The sequence below is a fragment of the Emys orbicularis genome, chromosome 5, assembly GCF_028017835.1.
Source record: "Emys orbicularis isolate rEmyOrb1 chromosome 5, rEmyOrb1.hap1, whole genome shotgun sequence".
Classification (NCBI taxonomy): domain Eukaryota; kingdom Metazoa; phylum Chordata; order Testudines; family Emydidae; genus Emys; species Emys orbicularis.
In genome coordinates, this window is record NC_088687.1 from 83,871,510 (window position 1) to 83,895,136 (window position 23,627).

At 42.0% G+C, this 23,627-nt stretch overlaps 1 protein-coding gene across 1 annotated transcript in view; it reads left to right on the forward strand.

The window, feature by feature from the left end:
- SNX25 (sorting nexin 25) overlaps positions 1-23,627 on the forward strand; it is a 172,213-nt gene that overhangs the window by 145,925 nt on the left and 2,661 nt on the right. The window contains exons 14-18 of the mRNA XM_065405159.1: positions 2,475-2,639; positions 8,642-8,759; positions 12,535-12,601; positions 17,446-17,627; positions 21,344-21,444. Of these exons, the coding sequence (XP_065261231.1) occupies positions 2,475-2,639; positions 8,642-8,759; positions 12,535-12,601; positions 17,446-17,627; positions 21,344-21,444 (633 nt within the window). The remainder of the gene's footprint in view (positions 1-2,474; positions 2,640-8,641; positions 8,760-12,534; positions 12,602-17,445; positions 17,628-21,343; positions 21,445-23,627) is intronic.

Here is a 23,627-nt window from a genome sequence, read left to right on the forward strand (position 1 = left end):
GCTGCCTATTGGTCTCCAGGTGCAGCTTAAGGCATTGGTCATGACCTGTAGACTATCAAGCCCTAAATGGCCTGGGACTGGCCTAGCTTAAGGTCCACCTCTCCCTGTGTCCTTCTGCCACAGCTGTGGTCAGCAGGGCACTTGAGGTGGTCCTCTTTGTTATAAAAGGTGGGGGTTGCTGGCAGGGCATTCTCTATTGGGGATCCAGGACTCTGGAACTTGCTCCCTCATTTGGTCCTATGTAGGCTGAATTTGGTGACCTTCCAGGTATGCTGTAAAAGACACCTGTTGAATAGGGTCTCACAAGGAGGCTGAAGGTGTGCTTCCTAGATGATGAAGGGAACAGGTGGTTGGCTTGCCAAATTCCTGTGGAATTGATTTCAGTGCTGCTGAGGTTTAATGTGATCGTATGTATTGTATGATTAATTATATTAGATTGCCTAGAGCCTTAGCTAGGCATCATTATTATTTTAAATCTAAATAAATGAATAAAAGGTATGGTTTAGATAGGACAACCTTTGAAGTGGCTGTATTTTGCCCCAAAAGGTGAAATTGTATTTGGCCTCAAGTAGCACCAAACAGGAGACATTATACAATTTACAGATACAGCAGTAGGGTTTTCAGGGCCACCTGGGTTTAACATTGCTGTTTGTTTAAAGCAGACTGTTTGTTTAACAATTAAGAAAAACTTTTGTAGATTCTGAAGTTCAGAGACTAATAGGCCACTGCTGAGTCAGGAAAAATTAAACTAGCATATTCATTTATATCAAAAGTAAATTGTTTGATTTTAGAATAATCTTTTTCCTAGACAGCTTTTGTTTGTATTCCAGGTACTATAATACAACCAAAAGTTGCTGTAAAACAGCAAGATATATTTCCCTCAGGAAGTGAAATAATTATATGTATGTTCTCTTTCAAAAGTAGAATGTTGCTAAAGTGGAGCTGAGCACCATTAATATTTAATGTACTTTTTTTTAAAACTAGGGATAGGATTTCAAACCCTGAATGTTTGCCATTTCATTGCTGTGCTTTTCAAAGGCATCATAAAGAAGTAGCAGAAATGTATTGAAATATGAAACCCAGTTACCAGTTAGATATACAATAATCTATTTCTTGGGTACTGTACTATCCTTAAATAAACACTTCGGATTTTAAGCATCAAACTTTAAGACTTCCTTTTTTCCCCTTCTGTGTCCTCTTGTCCCTTTCTGTTTCCTGCTGTTCTAGATTCCCTTCACTCCCAGCTGCTCATGGTCAGGTGCCCCATCCTCCATCCCAATAACCTTTCCTGCAAATCATCCTTTTTGTCAGTGTCTGAGGGACCCCCTTTATTTGGTGCTGCTTCTCTGGTGCTCAGAACCCAATCCTGTTTATCTGCATCTTCTTTCTGCTCCAGATTCCCTCTTTCCACACCCACAGACCAGGCAAAGCAGCTGGTTTCCTTGCAGATGAAGTAAATTAGGTAGAGAAAGTCTAGTTTGAGGCAATCAAGAATCTCCAAATTATATTTTCCAGTGAAAAATAAAAATGACACTTGGGCATGACTACCGGGGAGAGCTTAGTGGATGGGCAATTATAGCAGTGCCTAGTTGGGAAAGAATTACTGGCAACAATCTGTGAAAATCAAAGCACATGCAAAGCCTTGACAGAAGGGAAAGCTATTATCAGAATTTTACTGGAACTATGGGTATTGTACGAAAAGTGACTATATAAAAACAGTCTCAACAAATATGCTCCCTGTGTATTTCCTCTGTGTGTGTCATATTTGCATATTTTACTGTCTAAAATGTATTCCTTTTTACTACTAAATAACTGCAGAACCAAGATGACCTGGATTCTGTTCTGGGTTATTCATTATTTTACCAGCATTGTTATCAATGAACCTAATACTCCTCTCACTTATACTGGCCTAAATCAGGAGTAAATCCATTGTAACCATTAGTATATTACCAGCGTGAGAACTGAGTCAGTCCTTGTGTTTAAGTCTTTATTGGGGGAAGGAGGCGTACAAGCCAAAAAGAATACATCTTGAGTTTCAGATCCCATGTTGAGCTTGTGGCATTGGCATTTAGAAAAACCATCTCTCTAGTGGTAAGTCAGTTTGATCTCAGAGTGATTGTGAGACCATGAGCTTGGAACTCCACAATGCCATTTTTATAGTAGTTTTAATTTTCCACTTTTAAATAAATAACATTTTAAAACAAATGCTCTACAAACTAATTTGCATGGCATAAGGACATCTCCTTTAAAAAAAGCTTAACACTTAAAAATACTATTCATTTAGAAAATGTTACTAAAATTCAAGTCTCTCTAAGATGTGACGCACACTGCCCTTATTCACTAATGTTAGTCTCACTGTGCACCTGATTAGTGTATTAATCAGCTGTACCGAAGAGTCTGTTGCACTTTATTGCTTAAATAATTCATATTTAATTGATATGTTGTGAATATTCTTCATTCTGTTTTCTCCACAGAAGCTGCTTTCTGATGAAAGACTGTGTCAGAGCGAAGCACTTTATGCCTTTTTGAGCCCATCCCCTGAGCACCTCAAAGTTATTGATGTGCAAGGAAAGAAAACTGCTTTTTCACTCTCATCATTTCTGGAAAGACTTCCTGGTGATTTCTTTCCTCATCAAGAGGTGAGTGGTAGAAAAGTAATTTTCTTAGATTTAATTATTTGTCCAATATAAGCTGCTAATACAACACATTTGAATGGTAGTTAATACTGGAGGTGTTTGCAAAGATGCTGTTCAGTTTACTGTAAGCAAACCAATGGTGAGATATGAAAGCTCTCTACTAAATTTAATGCAGTTTGCTAATAAAACATGTTTTACCTCTGTGGAAAATATATAATCTAGACAATTGTAAAGACTGCATATTCCAAGTTAATGAAATGTAAACAGCCTGGGACACTCTTTGCTAGCAAAATGTCTGACCTTTCAAACGCTTAAACATAAAGCCTTTGTAGAGCTGTCCAGGGGTATCTCTGCTGTCTTGTGATCATGAAACCCAGACTGGGGGTTGGAGGGGTATCTCTTTCATACAAAGGCTTTTCTTTTGTTCTGCTTCTCCACATCGTCCATGTAATTTTCTGTTTGTACCTTTCATCAGTGTGGTTTTCTTCCGTGTAGTATTGAAATTAGACAACCAGAAATAAGGGATCCAAATTCATTGGCCCTGATCCTCCTCACCATATGTCCCTCTTTCATACCATTCACGTAGTTCTTTTATATGTGACAGAAAAGAGCTTTAGTTGGCTAGGGCAAAAGTTAAATATTTTTTTCTTATACCATCTTTAAATTTATTTTTGCTTCTTTCAATTTATAAAATGTGCTTATACGCTCTTCATAATGGGGACTGTTTTCTCCTATGTGGCTGTACTGTAATATAAATCATACAAAATAATCTAAGCACTTAGACCCTCACAAAATGCCACTGTTACTAAGCATCATCATCAAACAACAACAAATGATCTCCTCCTCCTCCTCCCTTACACTGCTAGGTCAACTTGTCAGAAAAAAGCCTGGAGAAACAGGCTTTACAGTGTGCCCTGAAATTGTCAGATCCACAGACCGAAACCATGGGGGGAGGAAATTCCAGAGCTGAGTGCTCCACTTCTAAGAATGTCCTCTCCCCACTCCTCCAGACAAGACATCTAATGCTTGTTGGTTCCTGAATTGGCAGTAACCCTCACTGTTCCAATGTACTCGCTTCAAAGGCTGGTAAATTGGTTTGGTGGCAGAGCTGACAGACCTGCTTCTCTTGTTTCCCCCAGTTGGCTCCACCTCTGCTCCCTGATACATGGGAATGTGCAGGTAGCCCTTAGCTGGCTTTGCAATATGTGAAGGGTACTGATCACTACCGCTATCCTGCACAGGCTCTTCCAATCCTGCCCCCAAGCAACCAAACTGCATTAGTTCTACTGCGTGGCTGTGGAAGAAGAGCTAGGATTGTGCCTCTGCATGCACTCACCAGGGCAGCTCCATGGATGCCAGTACCACAGCTTCTCTGTGCTTCAGAACAGAGCCAGAGCACTCCCTAACTCAGAATAAATACTCTGTGGGGCTGAAAAGATCAATTAATTACCTCCAACAGTGAATGCAGTTTGGTATGAATCTCTGAGGCAGTGGTCACTGCATAGCTAAATAGTGCCTCTGAAGCCTTTGATCTTCCTGATACCCTTCTAAATCACCACCTTCCCAAAAAGTGCAAAGTATTATTCAAGTCAGGTGGGTTCTCATACAGTAAGTTTATATACACACACACGAGATGGAAGGATAAAGTGATTTAAGGAACATGGGAGAAGGAAGGCAGGAACATAATGGAATGAAAGAGGAAGAGAAATGAGGGGGTGGAAACAGAACAGAGACTGAAAAAATGGAGGAAAAGACCAAGCAAAAGATACACCAAGATAGAATCATAGAAATGGAGGGCTGGAAGGGTCCTTGATAATTCATCAAGTCCAGCCTCCTGTACTGAGACAGGACCAAGTAAACCTAACAGGTGTTTGTCCAAGATTTTCTTAAAAACTTTCAGTGATGGGGATTCTGGAATAGGCTTCCAAGGGAGGAATCCTTGTAGAACTTCACTACCCTTATCATTACAATATTTTTCCTAATAGCTAACCTAAATCAGTAGTCATTAATGAAAATATTGAATAGTACTGAACCCTGAACTGACTCTTTCGGGATCCCACTAGATGTGTCCTCCCAGTTTGACAGCAAACCACTGATTACTACCCTTTGAGTATGGTCTTTCAGCCAGTTGTGCAACTACTTTCTCAGTAATTTAGACAGCATTTCCTTAGTTTACTTATGAAAGTGTCATATAGGACTGTGTAAAAAGCCTTACTGAAATCAAGATATATAATGTCCCCCTTTATGCACTAGGCCAGTAACCCCATCAAAGAAGGAAATTAGGTTGGTTTGGGATGCTTTGTTCTTGACAAACCCATGCTGGCTATTCCTTATAACCCTATCATCCATTAGGCGCTTACAAATTCATTGTTTAATAATTTGTTCCAGTACCTTTCCAGGTATCCAAGTTAGACTGACTAGTCTCTAATTCCCTGGGTCCTCTTCTCCAGTCTTCTGGGTCCTCACCCATCCTCCATGAGTTCTCAAAGACAATTGCTAACAGTTCCCAGATTGCTTCAGCTAGTTCCTTAAATATCCTAGGATGAATTTCATCTGGCCCTCCTGACTTGAATACATCTAACTTATCTAAATATTATTTAACCAGTTCTTTCCCTATTTTGGCTTGCAGTCCATCCCTCTTGTTGTTAATATTAATTGTGTTGAGTATTTCATTACCATTAACCTTTTTAGTGAAGACTGTAGCAAAATAGGCATTAAACACCTCAGCCTTTTTGATGTCATCAATCTCTCCTTCCCCACTAAATATAGGACCTATGCTTTTATTTGTCTTTCTCTTACTCCTAAAGATTTAAAGAACCTCTTCTTAATGCCTTTTATGGCTCTTGCTAGGTGTAACTCGCTTTGTGGCTTAACCTTTCTGATTTTGCCCCTATATGCTTGTACTACTCTTTTGTACTCCTCCTCAGCAATTCATCCATGTTTCAACTTTTTTAGGATTCCTTTTTGATTTTCAGGTCATTAAAGAGCGCCTGATGGAGCCATATTGGCCTCTTACTATTCTTTCTATCTTTCCTTTGCACTAGGATAGTTTGCTGTTGCGCCTTTAATATTGTCTCCTTGAGAAACTGGTAGCCCTCCTGAATCCTTTTAGCCCTTAGACTTTCTTCCCATGGGACCTTACCTACCAGTTCTCTGAGTTTGTTAAGGTCTGCTTTTTTGAAGCCTATTTTCCATATTCTTCTGCTCTCACACCTTCCATCCTTTCCTTAGAATCAGGAAATCTATCATTTCATGATCACTTTCACCCAAATTGACTTCTACCTTCAGATTTGCAACCAATTCCTCCCTGTTCATTAGAATCAAGTCTGAAATGGCGGTTTGCCTGGTTACTTCCTCCACTTCCTGAAACAAAAAGTTGTCCCCAATACACTCCAAGAACTTACTGGAACTTTTGTTTTTTTGCCATATTACTTTTCCAACAGATATCTATGTAGTTAAAGCCCACCATTACTACTTGGCGTTTTGGATATTTCCAAAATGCATCCGATGAAGTGGGTTCTAGCCCACGAAAGCTTATGCCCAAATACATTTGTTAGTCTCTAAGGTGCCACAAGGACTCCTCGTTGTTTTTGCTGATACAGACTAACACGGCTACCACTCTGAAACTTGGATATTTCTGTTATTTATTTTAGAAATGCCTCATTCACCTGCTCTTTCTAATTTGGAGGTATATAGTAGACTCTACCATGACATCAGCCCTATTTTTTCTTCTTTTTATCTTTAGCCAGAGACTTTCAACTGGTCTGCCTCTCACCTCCCTCTGGACCTCAGGACAAGTGTATATATTCTTGATGTATAATGCAACACCACCTCCCTTTTTATTCTTCCTGTCCTTCCTGAACAAACTGTACCCCTCTTGACCAATATTCCAGTCATGAAACGTATCCCACCAAGTCTCTGTAATGCCAGTTAAGTAATAATTTATTTTATGTACTAGCACTTCCAGTTCTTCCTGTTTATTCCCCATACTCCGTGCATTGGTGTATAGACATCTGTGATGCTGAGCAGATTCCCCCACTAATTTCCCTGTTGTTGCTCCTATGACCCTATTATAATTTTCCATGTCCCCCCATGCCAACATCTAGCCCTCTGTTAAGGTTGCCTTTTTTATGCTTACCTATGGGCTTTTGTCACCTGCCCCCTTAGAACCTAGTGTAAAGCCCTCCCCAGTAGATTGGCAAATTGGTGCACAAAGATGCTCTTCTCCTCCTTGGTCAGGTGGACCCCTCTCTTCCCAGCAGTCTTCCTTCTTGGAACAATGTGACATGGTCAAGGAAACCGAAGCTCTCCTGTTGACACCATCTGCGCAACCATGCATTCATCTCCAGGATTGAATTGTCCCTGCCTGAGCTCTTACCCTCAATGGGGAGGATGGATCAGAACACCACCTGCACCCCTGACTCCTTTCCCCACACTCCCAGAGCCCTGTAGTCACTGCTGAGTTGCCAGGGTCAGACCTGGCAGTATCATTACTGCATGTGTGGATGAGCAGCATGGGGTAGTGATCAGAGGGATGGATGAGCCTCAGCAACCTTTCTGTAACATCTCCGACGTGGGCTCCCAGGACATTGTGTCAGGTTGTCAGAAGGTTGCCTCCGTCCCCCTCAGCAGAGAGTCCCCAACCAGCAGTACTCTGCTGCCTTCTCTTGGGTGTCCCAGCTTTGGGGACAAGTGGCTCCTCCTCAGCCATTGGGGTCTGCTCTTCCCCACCTGTTGCCAGTACTGCATACGAGACCTCAATGGACAGGGGGTCTGGGTGGGGGTGGAGCTCTGTCTACTGCCCCAAGTCACCAGCAGCCAGTCTCTTCCCCATAGAGCAGCCAGTTCTCTTTTCTCTGCTGGTGCTGCTGTAATCAGCTAGCATCCTCTGTCCCATGTGTGTCCAGCCAAGGAAGTCCTTGTGCTCCAGGATGCTATGCAGATGAGCTACCTCCTCGTGCAGCTCTTATATGCTTCCTGAGGGACTCCAGCAACAGACACCGGTTCCTCCTGCTGGCTTTCCTCAGCAGGGACATGCAGGCTGCATTCCCAGCAAGTTGAGACCAGGGCCTGGGTGGAAGTATTTCAGGGTGACATTATGCCTGTCTGTTGGGGGTGGGACCACAGGGGCAGGCAGAGGAAGAGTTAGCAGTGGTGTTGGCAACAGGCTGTTTTCCTCCCATTGCAAGTCCTTCCTTGTAGACTACCTCCAAGTTAAGAAATGGGGGGGGGGAGGGAAACCCAACATACAGCCCTACCTTCCTGCCCTCCTCCGCTGGTGAACTCAGCTGGCTAATTCCCTTAGTCTCCCAGCTACCTTCGTTTTACCAGCCATATAGATGGAAGGAAAGAATAATGATGGAAGGGGATGGAGAAAGCAGAACGTAATATTTTTTCTGTACTCCTTTTTTTGTTTCAAAAAAGTTGAGGGAAGGCCATTGTGAATGGATCCCAGACCAGTGCTTCTGCCGAAACAGCCCAAGCTTTCAGTGTATGCTACAGCTCAGCTATTGCCCAAGGGCACAGTCTAGGCATATTTGCTGTTATTTTACCTGAACTAACACCCATTAAAGCTTGCTGCATGTTACATGTTCACTTGTTAAAAAATATTTTTTTCACTTTATTCCTTGATTTGTAATTTCTAGAGGAAATGCTCTCATTATGTAACTTTTTTTTCCATTCTAGGTCACTCCTCGGGTTCTTCAAATATATTAGGCTAGGAATATTTCTCTTTATTACTGTTTTCAAAATGATATATTGGAGCTGTTTGAGATCTGTACTATTTATACAGCTCCTTGGAAAAGACTCTCTACATTTAGAATACATTTCTTAGCTGTCAAGACCAAAACCAAATCATAGGAAAAACAGAATTATTAATATTTTTGCACCATTACAAATGAGAAGTGGTTCAGGTTCATGAACTAAGTAGTTGGGAGGGAAATGAGCTCTAAAATTAATATCCCTTAACAACTCTCTTCCATACTGTACCTGTATTGCTTTTTTAGGAGGAGACAGAAGAGGATAGTGACCTGTCAGACTATGGAGATGACGTGGATGGTAAACGAGATGCTCTTGCTGAGCCGTGCTTCATGCTGATTGGAGAGATTTTTGAGCTGCGAGGAAGTAAGCTTTGAACTTGCTTGCTCATTAGTGGATTCTGTTTGTCAAGAAAAAAAATAGGAAATACTGATTTTCAGACATCAAAATGAATCACTGTTTTCCTACCATTTAAATGAGTGGAGATATTTTTGCAATGTAAAATACTGATTTCTTTGGAAATCAATAATGTTTTTTAATTTTCTGACTCTTCTGGGGGTAAGCTCCCAATTATAACAGTGCAGTAATAATGCGACAGTTTGGGAGTTGTGCATTAAATATTTGTAAGCTTTACCTCTGTTTAAAAATGTTCTATATTTCCAAAACACAGGCAAAAATCAGAGTATGCTTTTGTGTCAGGATACTGCATTTTACAGTGAACTAATCACAAAGAAAAGAAAAGTAGATGGTTTATCATATTGAATATGCATGTGTCAAAGCAACATGACTTCCACATCCATTATAAAAAAGTGTATTACTCGAAATATAACTAAAGTATATAGTAGACTTGAAGCAACAAAATGGTAGAATTATTAACTTCTTTGGTGCTGGATCTTTCATCCCTTACATGTCTGAGTAATGGCTGCATGATCAGGTCCATGGACAGAAGCATCAAACAGAACTATTTTGTGTCCACTAGAAGATGCAGCCGTATATAGCCAAACATAGTGGTTGCTTAAAAAATATTTTTATCAGAGCAAATCATAGAATATCAGGGTTGGAAGGGACCTCAGGAGGTCATCTAGTCCAACCCCCTGCTCAAAGCAGGACCAATCCCCAGGCAGATTTTTCCCCCAGATCCCTAAATGGCCCCCTCAAGGATTGAACTCAAAACACTGGTTTTAGCAGGCCAATGCTCAAACCACTGAGCTATCCCTCCCCCCTCAGCTCCACTTATGATTTCTGCAAAGTGGGATCAGATAGGCGTGGGTGTATGGGCCTTTGCTTTTGGGAGCAACCTGCACCTTAAATGGAAAATCCTTCCTTCTAATGGAATGAGTTCTGCTTCTGATCTTTATTATTAGATCCTGTCTTCAAAATAAACTCCTTTGTTTCTGAAAAAGCTGAGGTCATCTGCTCACTTCCAACCTCTAGATCGAGGGAGCATTTTTGTTTTTTTACAAAAACAAAAAACACACACTTACACATTATTAACCTTTACTATCATGAATAGCTCCACTGATTTCAATGGAGCTACTCATGGTAGTAAAGTGGAGCATACATGTAAACATTTGCAGGATCGGGGCTCTCATCAATAGCTAAAGAACTAGGAGTCAGGAGAATTCTAAAATATCACACCTTTCAAAGTGCTGTAATTACATGCCCCAACTAGAGATCTTTGCAAATACAGATCTTTCCCAAGACACCATTGTTAAGAGAGTGAAAGTTTACTGAGGATTTGACAGTTAGGAGGGAATATTCAAATTGTTTCCTTCAGTTATTCTTGATGACAAGAAGCTGCCTTTTTTCTTTTTTGCAAATGTATCCAGAATGTCAGTGCCATTGATGAATACCATATATCCTATTGTTAAAAATATGAGTGCAAAAAAAGGCTTAGGAAGTAGTGCTGGGCCCAGGGCCGGCTCCAGGCACCAGCTTGGCAAGCAGGTGCTTGGGGCGGCCACTCCGGAGAGGGGCGGCAGGTCCACCAATTCGGCGGCAATTCAGCGGACGGTCCCTCACTCCCGCTCGGAGCGAAGGACCCCTCCCGCCGAAGTGCCGCCGCAGATCGCGGTCGCGGGTTTTTTTTTTTGTTGGGTTTTTATTTTTTTTGGCTGCTTGGGGCGGCCAAAACCCTGGAGCCGGCCCTGGCTGGGCCACAGTTAATGTAAACATTAAGGTTATATATTCTTAAAAAAAGAAACCCTTCCAATATGAACCAAAAATTAACAATGTAGATCTTCACCTATATCTAAAAAGACTTTAAAAAAGTGGAAATGGTTTAATAATCATTATTTCTACTCCTTCCAGTGATCTAAACTTGTCCGTGGCTATCCGTAAATAATAAAGAGAAACATATGATTGGAACAATCACAGTTCATCCTTTCTATCAGAAGGAAGAAAAGTCTAATTCTTCATTGGCTTTGACGTTTGTAGTGTATAAATCCACTAGACATCATGTTCCAGAATATTAACTCTGTTTCTTCCTGTTTTTCTATTTCTGTAAATTGGAAACTTGAACTAGTGATTCCAATTTAACATGGTTCTTTCTGTGTAATTGCCAGTTACACCCAGGCTATTTTTGCACGTATCTTGTTCTTGGTAACATATGATGTTCCTTATTTTTTATCTCTATTTGTGAACTTTCACTTGGTGGCTCCTGATAGGAAGGTGGCAAAGTTGAATCAAGTCATGCAAGGTCTAAGTGCAGTCTTAGGCCTTTGAGCACTTCCATTGTTAGTCCTTGTTGGACAAGAGTAAACCACCATTAGTAGGCTTACCAGATAGCAACTGTGAAAAAACGGGATGGGGGTGGGGGGTAATAGGCGCCTATATAAGAAAAAGTCCCAAAAAATGAGACCGTCCCTTTAAAAACGGGACATCTGGTCACCCTAACCATTAGGCTCAACATTGGCCTATTTCTGTTCCCATTGAAGCAAATGGGAGTTTTACCACTAACTTCAGTAGGAGAAAAATTAGGCCAACACTGACTACTACTGAACATCCCACACTGTGTTTTTCTTTTCTTGCTGGCCAAGTTGGGATAGCAGTAAAAGGCCCTTTATCAGATAATGAGCTACAGTGCTACAGCATTCTTTTTCTGGCCAGTCTAGCTTTTGGGGGTCTCTGGGCAAGAAAAGCTCCCATAGTTTACCTCCAACATGGTCAAATCATAAAAAAAATAACTAACGTAATGATTGAACCTAATGACTGGAAGACTCTAAATGAAAGGGAAAAAAGTAATTATAGAACTTTAATTGTGAGACTGATGCACATTTTGAAGAGACAGTCTCATGTGGCTAACTTACCTCATTTCTTGTGTAATTCACTTTCTGCAGAGGAGAACTTCTAATTATTTTTTTGAGATGCAGATCAATAGAGAAAAGAAGTGACCAAACTTTGTGAGAAATTTGAATGGTTTCCATGATGTCCAGTTTGCTGAATGGGTTTTTAAGGCTTTTATTTCTCTTTTAAGTAGTGCAGGGTAGTTCAGGCTTATTCAGAATAAAAACTCACTGCATTTTCAGTCTACATATAGAAAAAATATAATAGTTTCTTCTGCTGCCTTAATGTTTTTTGGAAAATAAGGTGTCACGCAGTACTTACAATATCAGTGCTTACACTATTCCAACCCACTGTATTAGATATTTGTTTAATCTTTTATTAAAATGACAGTGCTGAATTACAAACACTGCCCACAAAAGTCTTCTGTATTCCATGAACTCTGGGTAGCAAGCTACACAGGTTTACATTAGAGAGGACGTGAACCACAACAGTAACTCTTAATATGTGGCTGGGACTTAATCTCTTGTTGAAATGGAAATGCTGCTATCAGACACAGCAAGAACAAATATCCCAAATCTAAAAGAAGTGTGTTATTTCTTGCAATCCCAGTGCAGTCACCTTTATTCTTTCTAGAAAGTTGAAGGCGCTAATAAAGTAGCCCAAAAATAACAGCATAGCAGGACAGACAGGGAAAAAAATCAGAAGTGAAAGAACTATGTATGTAAAACTTGAAAAGTGAAACATTTAATACAGATAATAGTAGATAAATGTATCGTGGTTTCTGGGTCATGATTGTGGAACCTAGAGAGTTACTGAATGTCTGGTCTTACTTTTCTTTCCTTTTTCATTATTCTAGTGTTTAAGTGGGTCAGAAAGACACTAATTGCACTAGTACAAGTCACTTTTGGAAGAACTATCAACAAGTAAGTAGCAGTTACTTTAACTCTGATCCTGGAATCATTGCTGTATGAATAACTAACTGAAAGCAGACTATTTGAAAATCTCTATAGACATTCTGTTCATATACTTATGGCTCGGCCATTGTTGTCTTACTGCAACTTAAAATTAAGTTTATTCTCATGTTGATCAGAGGGGAATCTAATACAGACATACAAAATGAATCAAGAAGGGGCTCCCAAGGACCCAGGTCAAGGTTTAAATTAATGAAATTGGAGAGCCAGGGACCAGTCATCCCTCCTCCTTCTCTGTCTGGCCAATGAGTGGGTAGAGTCTCTAGAAGAATAGGGGCCACCCTTCATTCCCCCAGCATGTGCTCTCTTCCTCCCCCTTTCTACTGGGGCTGTCCAAATCGCTGCTGGTTCCGTCAAGTTTCCCATCCATTGAGGCAAGTGTGTGCATTATGGTTCTGCTCATATAATCTGTACCACAGTTCTGAAATCAGGATTGTTTCACAGGGATTTGCCATTTGTGGAATTAAATTAGAAAAGAGCAAATATATTTCATTGGTGAGAAATTGGCATGCTATAAAAATGGTCTGCTCCTTTTTCCTTAAGAGTGAATTAGCACCTCACAGCTTATCAGATGCTATCCTGTAATTTCTGAAGGAGTTAAACATTATGCTGATTTGAATGGCTTTTATTTTCTTAGTCTATCTGCTTTTCTTACGAACCCACAAAGATTTTCCCTAGAGCTAAAACCTAGATTTTTGTTTTAAGCTGTTTCATTGTACAAGAGACTGTAAATTTACCTAAGTGACAAACAATTTTAAGTAGACAGTATGAGTGTGATTTATTTGTAAGGTAAAATAGCAACATGTAACTACTCCTGTGCAAGCCAAAATGTCAGTTTTTCATTAGCATGGTTTACGACTCCAAGAAGACTTTTCCATGTTGTCATGAGGTTTAGGCCTGCAAAATGTCACCATCACAGAGCTGGGTAAAAAGCTGGAAATCTCTTCATGAAAATTGCTGTGCAAAAACTTATCATTTCTTTGTTGAAAAAATGTTGACTAATATAGCTCTTCTGCCAGGTGCTAAGGCCTGTGGTAAAATAATTATTCGACAGAGCAGAAATTTGGTATCAAGGTATCTTGGTTTTTCCTTTCCACCGATCTTTGCTTGGTTTCATCACCAGAGCAGGATCTAGAAAAGCTTTTTAAAACTACTTTTTAAAATGAAACATAATTTGTTACTCTCCACTGTCATAAACTTTTGAAGCTTGAACACTACGTTTAAATGTCTGTGTGATACAGGAGGTAGAGTGACCAGATGTCCCGATTTTATAGGGACGGTCCAGATTTTTGGGTCTTTTTCTTACATAGGCTCCTATTATCTCCCCCCATCCCAATTTTTCACATTTGATGTCAGGTCACCCTAACAGGAGGACCAGGGAGCAGTGGGATAGTTGGAAATATATAAACCCTAGGCTAATTAAGGCGTGGTTCCCTGTAGACTAGGGAGGGTTGCTACAGGTTAATTGGAGCACTTGTAGTCAATTAAGGCCCTGTGAGCAGGGCTGGCTCTAGGCACCAGCAAAACAAGCTGGTGCTTGGGGCGGCACATTTTTAGGGGCGGCATGGCCGGCGCCAGAATGCCGCCCCTAAAAATGTGCCCCGGCCGCCCTAGCTCACCTCTGCTGCTGGAAACAGCTGATTCGCACGCTGCTGCTCGCCCTCCCTCCCAGGCTCTCAAACCTGGGAGGGAGGGGGAGATCCCGAGCGGCCGCGGGAGATCCCGAGCGGCCGCGGTGCGCGAAACAGCTGATTCGCGCACTGCTGCTCCCCCTCCCTCCCAGGCTCTCAAACCTGGGAGGGAGGGGGAGATCCCGAGCGGCCGCGGCGCGCGAAACAGCTGATTTCCGCGCCGCTGCTCCCCCTCCCTCCCAGGTTTGAGAGCCTGGGAGGGAGGGGGAGACTTCGAGTGGCCGCTGCGCACGCGCCGCTTCTCCCCCTCCCTCCTAGGCTTGAGAGCCTGGGGGGAGGAGGCAGGGCTGGGGATTTGGTGAAGGGGCGGGGCCGGGGGTGGGCTAAGAAAAAAACGGGGGGGGGGGCCAAAATTGTTTCTGCTTGGGGCGGCAAAAATCCTAGAGCCGGCCCTGCCTGTCAGGAACCTAATAAAATCCCCTGCTTCAGGCAGTTGGTGTGTGAGGAAGGAGAGAGGACTGGAGCTTGGAGGTGTGTTGCTGAGACTGGAAAGACCAGAGAATCAAACTAAGGGAGACCTGGCAGGGAAACTCCCTCCCCCAGCATCTAAGGACCGAGGGTAACCCTACCCAAGGGGGAAGAGGATAAAAAACCTGTAGGGGTTGAGAGGGACTAGGGCTCAGAGTGTGGAGTAAACACAGACCCCTGCCCCACCACCTTCCTAGGCCACTAGCGGGACCCTCGGCGCCCCAAGAGCAGGGGCAAGGAGTGGCGTCTTAGCTCCCTGCCAAGAAAAGCGCAGGACCCACCATACCAACATCGCCCATTTTGGCACAGTCTGTTATCCTGTTGGTTTGGGGAAAGGTGTTGGTATAAAGCCAGCAGAGGGGACACGAGCAGACGAGTTTGAGTAAGTCAAAAGTTCTCAAATTGTGAACCCTAGTGCGCTTGCTGGTGGTACATCAGTAGCTGGTAGGCCACATTGTGCTAGCTCTCCTCCTTGGTATCCGTGCTAAATTGCATTAAAGACAGCTAAGCTACAATAAGGGTGAGAGTCTGTCCTGCGCCTCTGAAAGGTGCTTCCCAGGAACGATGGGGGGCGATGGTGGCTTTAAGCTATCTTTTTTACCCACCCAGTTCTGAGCTGCTCCATGGATCCTGGCATAATTTAGATTGTATTGGAAGTCTGCCTGAGTTACGGCAGCCTCGTGAGCTGCTTTGTTGGGTCACAGCTTTGCTTGGAATCTCTTTGGCACTGCATGCTGGGCCCCCATCACTGGTACACCACCTGCACCGGGGCTTGACAGATGGTCCTCCAGAAGGCAGTCTTTATGACAGTCTTCCACAGTTGTTTTGCTGGGGGAATCCCCCGTGGCCAGACTGTGTCACTTTGTCACTTTACCTGTAAAGGGCCAGATATGTGTAGAGATTTTACCCTAAATATTTCTTCAATAATTACTTTTCTGTGTAAGCAATTGCTGTAGTTGCTAAGGGATGTTAGGCAATAGTGAATAGAAGGGGAGGTAGTCCATGGGCTGTTCTCTCTTTTTAGATGTGGCCCACACTATGAACAAGTTGAAGAACGCCTGATGTTACTCCTATATAAACCTGGAGTCAATCTGAAAGTCAATGGGAGTTGAGTGACTAGCTCCCATTTGTGCCTCTGAAAATCTCCCCCTAATCTCTGAAGGCCATAACTCCATATTAAAGATGAAGGTGGTTGCAATCTGCTCCATCTAATGCTAATTACATGTGCTCCTCAGGATACTGGCAAATTACCATTTTGGAAAAGTTTGAGCACTGGGAGTTTGTATTATAACCTGTAATTCTTCTTGGGGAAAACCTCCGAAAGTAAATCAAACCAAATATTTGTAAACATCAGAATTACTGTAATGTGTTTCCATGTCAATGTATGGTAACTCTTATTCGTAAGTGAAAAATCTACTCACTGACAAATAAATTGGGCTATTTGTCATATTGGTTTTACCCGATTGGATAATGTTTTCCATTAGAAAATGGAGGACAGCTATGATAATAGCATTGCACTTCCAAAAGTCTGTAAACTTCAATTATTTCTGCAGTACTTTCACCCAGGTGAAAGATCACTGAGAATCTGACAAAGCAATATTTTACCTTATTTTAGCTGTGATGCTGTCATATAGGTAGATAACACATCCCAGAAATCAAATAACAGTGCAGGCTGGTCCCATCATCCTTTCAGCAGCTCAAGTCGCACATGCCAGAATTGCTTTAACAGCTTCCCACAGACATTATCTAATGGAAAATCGGACAAGAAATAATGGGAAATGTTGTGGTTGAGCCCTGATAGACTAATGGCCTTTGACAACAGCTACTTACTGAGTTTAAAATTGATTTTTTCCCTCTTGTATGTTCACATAGTGCAAATAGGTAGCAAGAAAAACCTTATCCCTGAGAGAGGGAATGTGTTTGTGCACGCACACTTTGAGTGGGGTTTTGTTATTGCTGGGGTTTTTTTGCTCATACCTTTGTTTGTTTTTAAGGACTTAAACTGTGTTATGATTTTTAAATTGTGGTGGTGTAGCAAAGCAGTTAGTATGGTAGGTTATTGCTCTGGAGCTGGTTTTATATCCCAGAACTTGAGTTCTTTAAGCAAAGAGTGCTTGAGATTATACAATTAGCCACAGGAGGAGGTGACCAGCTCTATCAGTCACCATGGTTACAGCACAGGCTATGAAGGAGCTTCTGGGTACATTTCAGGAAAAGCTTCATCCTGTTTTATCCAGCTGGAACATATGCCCATACTATCAGGGTGTGGTTCCCAACTACCATTTTACTTCTCAGTGTGGCTCTTCACCCTCCTCAGCTTTTCCCGAGCAGTGAGCCATTGTACAAGGCCCCACAGTGTGCTGCTACCGTCCGCTCCTTTAAATGTGTGTTCCTTAAATTGCATTGAGTTCCATCTTCACACCCCAGTATCATACATTTGGAACAACCCAAGCCACGTTTCCAGTAAGAGTGCATATAGCTGAATAGGAAGTGGGGGGGGCAATGGCCAAATCATCTGTTATCATAGACTGATAAACTGGCACCATTTTATGAAGTTTGTCGTGTCTTCCACCATTTGTTTGTGTCATAATTCATACTTCAGATTTTACACATTCTCCTTTAAATTTCTTTTTAAAGACAAATACGTGACACAGTAAGCTGGATATTCAGTGAGCCAATGCTTGTTTACTACATCAGTGTATTCCGAGATGCTTTCTGGCCAAATGGAAAATTAGCAGCCCCAACAAGATCCAAAGGTGAAGAGCAAAGTCAGGAGACAAAACAGAGAGCACAGCAAAAACTACTTGAAAACATTCCAGGTGAGAACATCAGTGTTTCTCTACATAACCACATATGAAAGAAGTAAAGGTTAGCCCTACATTTTTCTTTTTGCAGTTTAGATCGTACCTTCTAATGCTGAAAACAGGCACAATCTTGATCCCAACCCTTATCTCTAGTGCCTCTGGAAAGTAAATTGCAGCACTGCCAGGGCCGGCTCCAGGCACCAGCTCAGCGAGCAGGTGCTTGGGGACGCCAAGGGGAAGGAGCGGCACGTCGGGCTGTTCGGCGGCAAGTCGGCAGCGGGTCCCTCTCGGAGGGAAGGACCGGCCGCTGAATTGCCGCCGAAGAAGAAAGCGGCGCGGTAGAGCTGCCGCCGATCACGGCTTTTTTTTTTGCCGCTTGGGACGGCAAAAACCCTGGAGCCGGCCCTGAGCACTGCTCAGTGCAGAATGGGACTTATATGCCCATGTCTAACACAATTAAAAAACTGGTAGCAAAGTCAGTAGAATCTGACTCTTCTCTTCTGGCTGAGATTCAGAACCAGCTTCTCCCACCTCACATTCTATCCTCATATTTGATTTTTACTTCTAAGCTTCAAACACTATTTTTAGTTTGAACCCTTTCATGAGGGTGTTAGATAAATTTTAGTGACTGTTCCTAGTCATTCCTTAGTGTCTCATTTGACTTTTGAAACTAACTAGATAATAATAATTTTTAGACTAAGATGATAAAGCTAATGCAATTTAAAGAAAGTAAAAGAAAAGCAAACAAAAAACAATACTTATGTGATTTGGGGGCATCAAATTGTGAACATAGCTGGCATATGTACCTGTGTGAACTTCTTCCTGTTATTCTAGTCTGTAAGATGAGAGTTTAAGTAACTTTTTTCCAATGTAGAATACAACAATTTAGGCATAGAACCAGGAAAATAACCCAGAATTCCTATCTCCCAGTCCCATGTTCTAACCACTTCTGAGCAGCTTAGCTGAATACACTAAGCTTTTCCTACAGATTTACATCTCTTTTGCATTCAATCAAAACAGAATGTTTTAGGCCAAAAATTTCATACTCTGATTTACAAGCCTCTATATGGATTTAGGAGCCTAACCTAAGTGGCCTGATTTTCAGAAGTGCTGATCGCCCATCAGATCTCTTTAGCTTTATTTTGTAGACATGGTATCAGCACACTGAAGCTGAGCCATATGTTCCTGGCTAGATTCTAACTGCTGTTAATATAGTTCCAGGTAAGCTTAGCTTGGCACAGGTCTCCCAGAGTGGTGTTCTTCAGAGGCAATCTATTCAGAAAACTCCGTTAGTGACAAATACCCTCATTTTTCCCCCCATTTATACTATGCTGAGAATGTTCTTCAGTTATTTGGAGTTTGTCTCTACACTGTTGTTGTTGTGCCTAGGGTGACCAGATGTCCTGATAAAATTGGGACTGTCCCGATATTTAGGTGTTTGTCCCGTGTCCCAACCGATGGTTGGTCGGGACGCAATTTGTCCCGATATTTTGCACTGCAGGTTTTTTTTCTCCGCCGGCTACCCCCCCCCTCCCATGTGTCCCGATATTTTCTTCCTCTCATCTGGTCACCCTAGTTGTGCCACACATACAGCATGCCAGTATCATTTGGCTGTAGGAAGAACCCCTACAAACTGATGCTCTTCAGTGTCTAGTGGTCATAAAACACCCATCCCTGTAATTTTCTTTCTTATTGTTTCAGTATCCCTCTTTATCGGTGGAAAAGGTAGCAGCACTGCCTGCTAAGGTTGCCAGCTACTTCCCAGTATACTTCCCAGTATACTTCCCAGTATAACACTGTGATTTCAGTTGCTTATTACTTTGCCAAACTTTAACCACGTGGTCATAGGCAACCCTAATTCTGGCATTTCATAACTTTTGAATGCTTGATTTTGCAACCTTAACATTCAGTTAATGTTTTTGTGTGTAATTAGTATGTACTAAAATCAACCTTCTCCATATTTTTAGACCTATTGTTTTATCAAGAAACCAAAAATATAGAAATCTTCATTTATCTACTCAGCTCAAGCCAGTCAATATCCTCCCACTGAACCCTTTTTTCTTACTTTTATATTAGATGTAAATGGTTGATTATTCTGTTGACTGGAACTCATAAAACCTGTATGCTCTTGAGTTTGTATAGAGGGTTAAAACTTGAGTGAGTCTACTATCACCATCATGTGAAAGCCCTGCACAAAATTAGAGCACACACATTTTCCCCAAATGAAATTATTCTTTTCTTTGAAATAATTTAATATAAATAACACAATATGCATTCACTATCCATATGGTATCAGCAATTTGCAAGGAATTGCTTGAAGGCTTGATTTGAGCTTTAGGGAAAAATGGTTAGAGGTTTATCCACACTTACTAATTTGCCACTTCCTAACACGTTCCCACACACCCTCAGTTGATAGTATTAATGTTTTCAAGCCAATACTTGCAGCTTCTTCCTCTTTTGAGGATTACCTAGGCATTTTCACCTTTCTGCTATACCATATTTCATTGTAGGCAAAGTTAAGGTAATCTTTTCCTCCTTTATTCAAGAAATGTTATCAACTTTTGGGATTTGTGTCCTGGCACCAAAGCTCAGGAGATGTAGCTATTTGTTCAAGTTTGTGACCATCTTCTTCCAAAGAAGCTGAATATCTGAGAATATACAAATAATAAGCATATCGTTTTCTGCCAGAAAAACATTTTATAACTAGTGACTAGGAAATTAATAGTAAATCAACTGACAATTGTGAAGGTAGATTTCAAATTTTACCTAATATAACTTGAATACCCTACTACCTGATCTCCCCATCACCTGCATAGAGCAGGATTAAATTATATATTTGACTGCTTCACTAAGCTTTCTGTTATACACACACTTTTGAGTAATTTGTAATTTTTGTTCAACAGGCAAAACACAACACAAAGTGTGCATGGAAAATATTTGACATATAGTATAAAGCACATCATAATAGGCGTTTGGTACATTATACATACTTGGCTTAACATAACTTGGCTTACTTGGCTCCTTCATGAAAAACACAGGATGTCTAGGGGCTTATTTTTTATGTAGCAAAATGGAATGTGCTGCATGTTGCTAATGGTCAACTAAAAAAGCCCTAGTTTTTCCTTCCTAATAAGACTTGTTTAACTCAAATTGTAAATAATTCATCTAGAAATTTTTTCACTGCTCTCTTTATTTGGGGATATGTAGGCTTTTTAATTTAGAGAGGCAGCACTGTGGCAAAACTCTGAGCTCATCTCTCTCCCCTCAAGTCACTTGTTCAGATGATCAGAAACTGATATTTTCAACTAATTTAACTAATTGTATCCCTTATCTACTCATGTTGTGTATGTGAATATTTGAATAACATGAGAATACAGGCCTGATGCTCTGCACTGCTAAGCATCTAATATGCCCGGTATATCTTTGATAATAGCACTCAGAGGGTGTTGTCAAAACAGCATAAACAAAATTCTGATTTTTAAAGGTCTTTGATGCAGATGCTTAAGCATATGCCTAATTTTAAGCATGTGAGTAATCTCATTCATTGACAGCTCATATGCTTTAAGTTAAAGGTGTGCTTAAGTTTCTTGCTTAATAGGAGCCTGACTATATAACTCTAACCCACTGTCATGGTATGTGGTGTCTTCTGGTACACTTGCCATTAAGTAATTGTAAGCAGATATGTTTTATCAACATCAGTATGAAAATACAATCTAAAATATTTGTTGCAGATACTCTACAGAGCCTTGTTGGACAACAAAATGCCCGTCATGGTATAATCAAAGTGTTCAATGCACTGCAAGAAACTAGAGCCAATAAGCATCTACTATATGTGAGTAACCAGAATGTTATCTGTGAATTTTATTATCTTACTAAGTTCTGAACATTCTAATGGCTCAGTATTAGAACCTTTCAGACTGATTTTTTTTCTTGTGTTTGTACAGTGCCTGGCACAATGGGGTCCTGATCCGTCACTGGGTCTCTAAGATGCTATGACAAAAAAAATAATTGGTAGTCTCAGAAATGTCAATATGCCTAGAAACAATAAATTGTTTTCTTGATGAGATTTCTTACATTTAGAAGGTTTTTCAAAGTGTTTAAAGGTTTAAGGATTTCTTTCCAACTAAAGGGAATCTGCATTTACATGGTCATTTAGACTTTCTAATTTTGCTTATTGAACAGGTGTTTAAAAAAAAAAAAAGTAGTTTCCGCTTGAGACAGAAATGCAACTTACTACTGCTTTCTACACCTCATACAGATCCTCTGTTACTGTATGTCTACACTAGGAAATTAGGTCGAATTTATAGAAGTTGATCTTTAGAAAGCGATTTTATACAGTTGATCGTGTATGTCCCCACTAAGCGCAGTAGGTCGGCGGAGTGCGTCGTCAATACCGTGGCTAGCATCGACTCACGGAGTGGTGCACTGTGGGTAGCTATCCCACAGTTCCTGCAGTCTCTGCCGCCCATTGGAATTCTAGGTTAAGCTCCCAATGCCGGATGGGGCAAAAACATTGTTGCGGGTGGTTTGGGGTACATGTCGTCAGTCGCCCCTCCCTCCGTGAAAGCAACGGCAGACAATCGTTTTGCGCCTTTTTTCCGTGCAGATGCCGTACTACGGCAAGCATGGAGCCCGCTCAGCTCAGCTCAGCTCAGCATCACCACTGCTGTTGTGTCCTGGGTGCTGCTGGCAGCAGACGGTGAGGTAGGTCTGCAAACCATCGTCATCCACTGCTTCCGCTGCAACTCTGCTCTCCTGGTGCCATGAATCCACCTCGCAGGTCCTCTCGTCGTTCGGTATAAATATCTATTCTTGTGGCATCTGTTGTCATCCACCGCTTCTGCTGCAACTCTGCTCTTCTGCTCTCCTGCAGACGCCATACCACGGCAAGCATGGAGCCCGCTCAGCTTACCGCTGCTGTTGTGAGCATTGTAAACACCTCGCGCATTATCCTGCAGTATGTGCAGAACCAGAACCTGCAAAAGCAGGCGAGGAGGTGACGACAGCGCGATTACGATAGTGATGAGGACATGGACACAGACTTCTCTCAAAGCACGGGCCCTGGCAATTTGGACATCATGGTGGCAATGGGGCAGGTTCCTGCTGTGGAACACCGATTCCGTGCCCGGGAAACAAGCACAGACTGGTGGGACCGCATCGTGTTGCAGGTGTGGGACGATTCCCAGTGGCTGCGAAACTTTCACATGCGTAAGGGCACTTTCATGGAACTTTGTGACTTGCTTTCCCCTTCCCTGAAGCGCCAGAATACCAAGATGAGAGCAGCCCTCACAGTTGAGAAGCGAGTGGCGATAGCCCTGTGGAAGCTTGCAACGCCAGACAGCTACCGGTCAGTCGGGAATCAATTTGGGGTGGATAAATCTACCGTGGGGGCTGCTGTGATCCAAGTAGCCAACGCAATCCCTGAGCTGCTGCTATCAAGGGTAGTGACTCTGGGAAATGTGCAGGTCATAGTGGATGGCTTTGCTGCAATGGGATTCCCTAACTGTGGTGGGGCGATAGACGGAACGCATATCCCTATCTTGGGAGCGGGCCACTTTGGCAGCCAGTACATAAACCGCAAGTGGTACTTTTCAATGGTGCTGCAAGCACTGGTGGATCACAAGGGACGTTTCACCGACATCAACGTGGGATGGCTGGGAAAGGTATATGACGCTCGCATCTTCAGGAACTCTGGTCTGTTTGAACAGCTGCAGGAAGGGACTTACTTCCCAACCAGAAAATAACTGTTGGGGATGTTGAAATGCCTATAGTTATCCTTGGGGACCCAGCCTACCCCTTAATGCCATGGCTCATGAACATACACAGACACCCTGGACAGTAGTAAGGAGCTGTTCAACTATAGGCTGAGCAAGTGCAGAATGGTGGTAGAATGTGCATTTGGACGTTTAAAAGTGCGCTGGCGCAGTTTACTGACTCGGTTAGACCTCAGCGAAACCAATATTCCAATTGTTATTGCTGTTTGCTGTGTGCTCCACAATATCTGTGAGAGTAAGG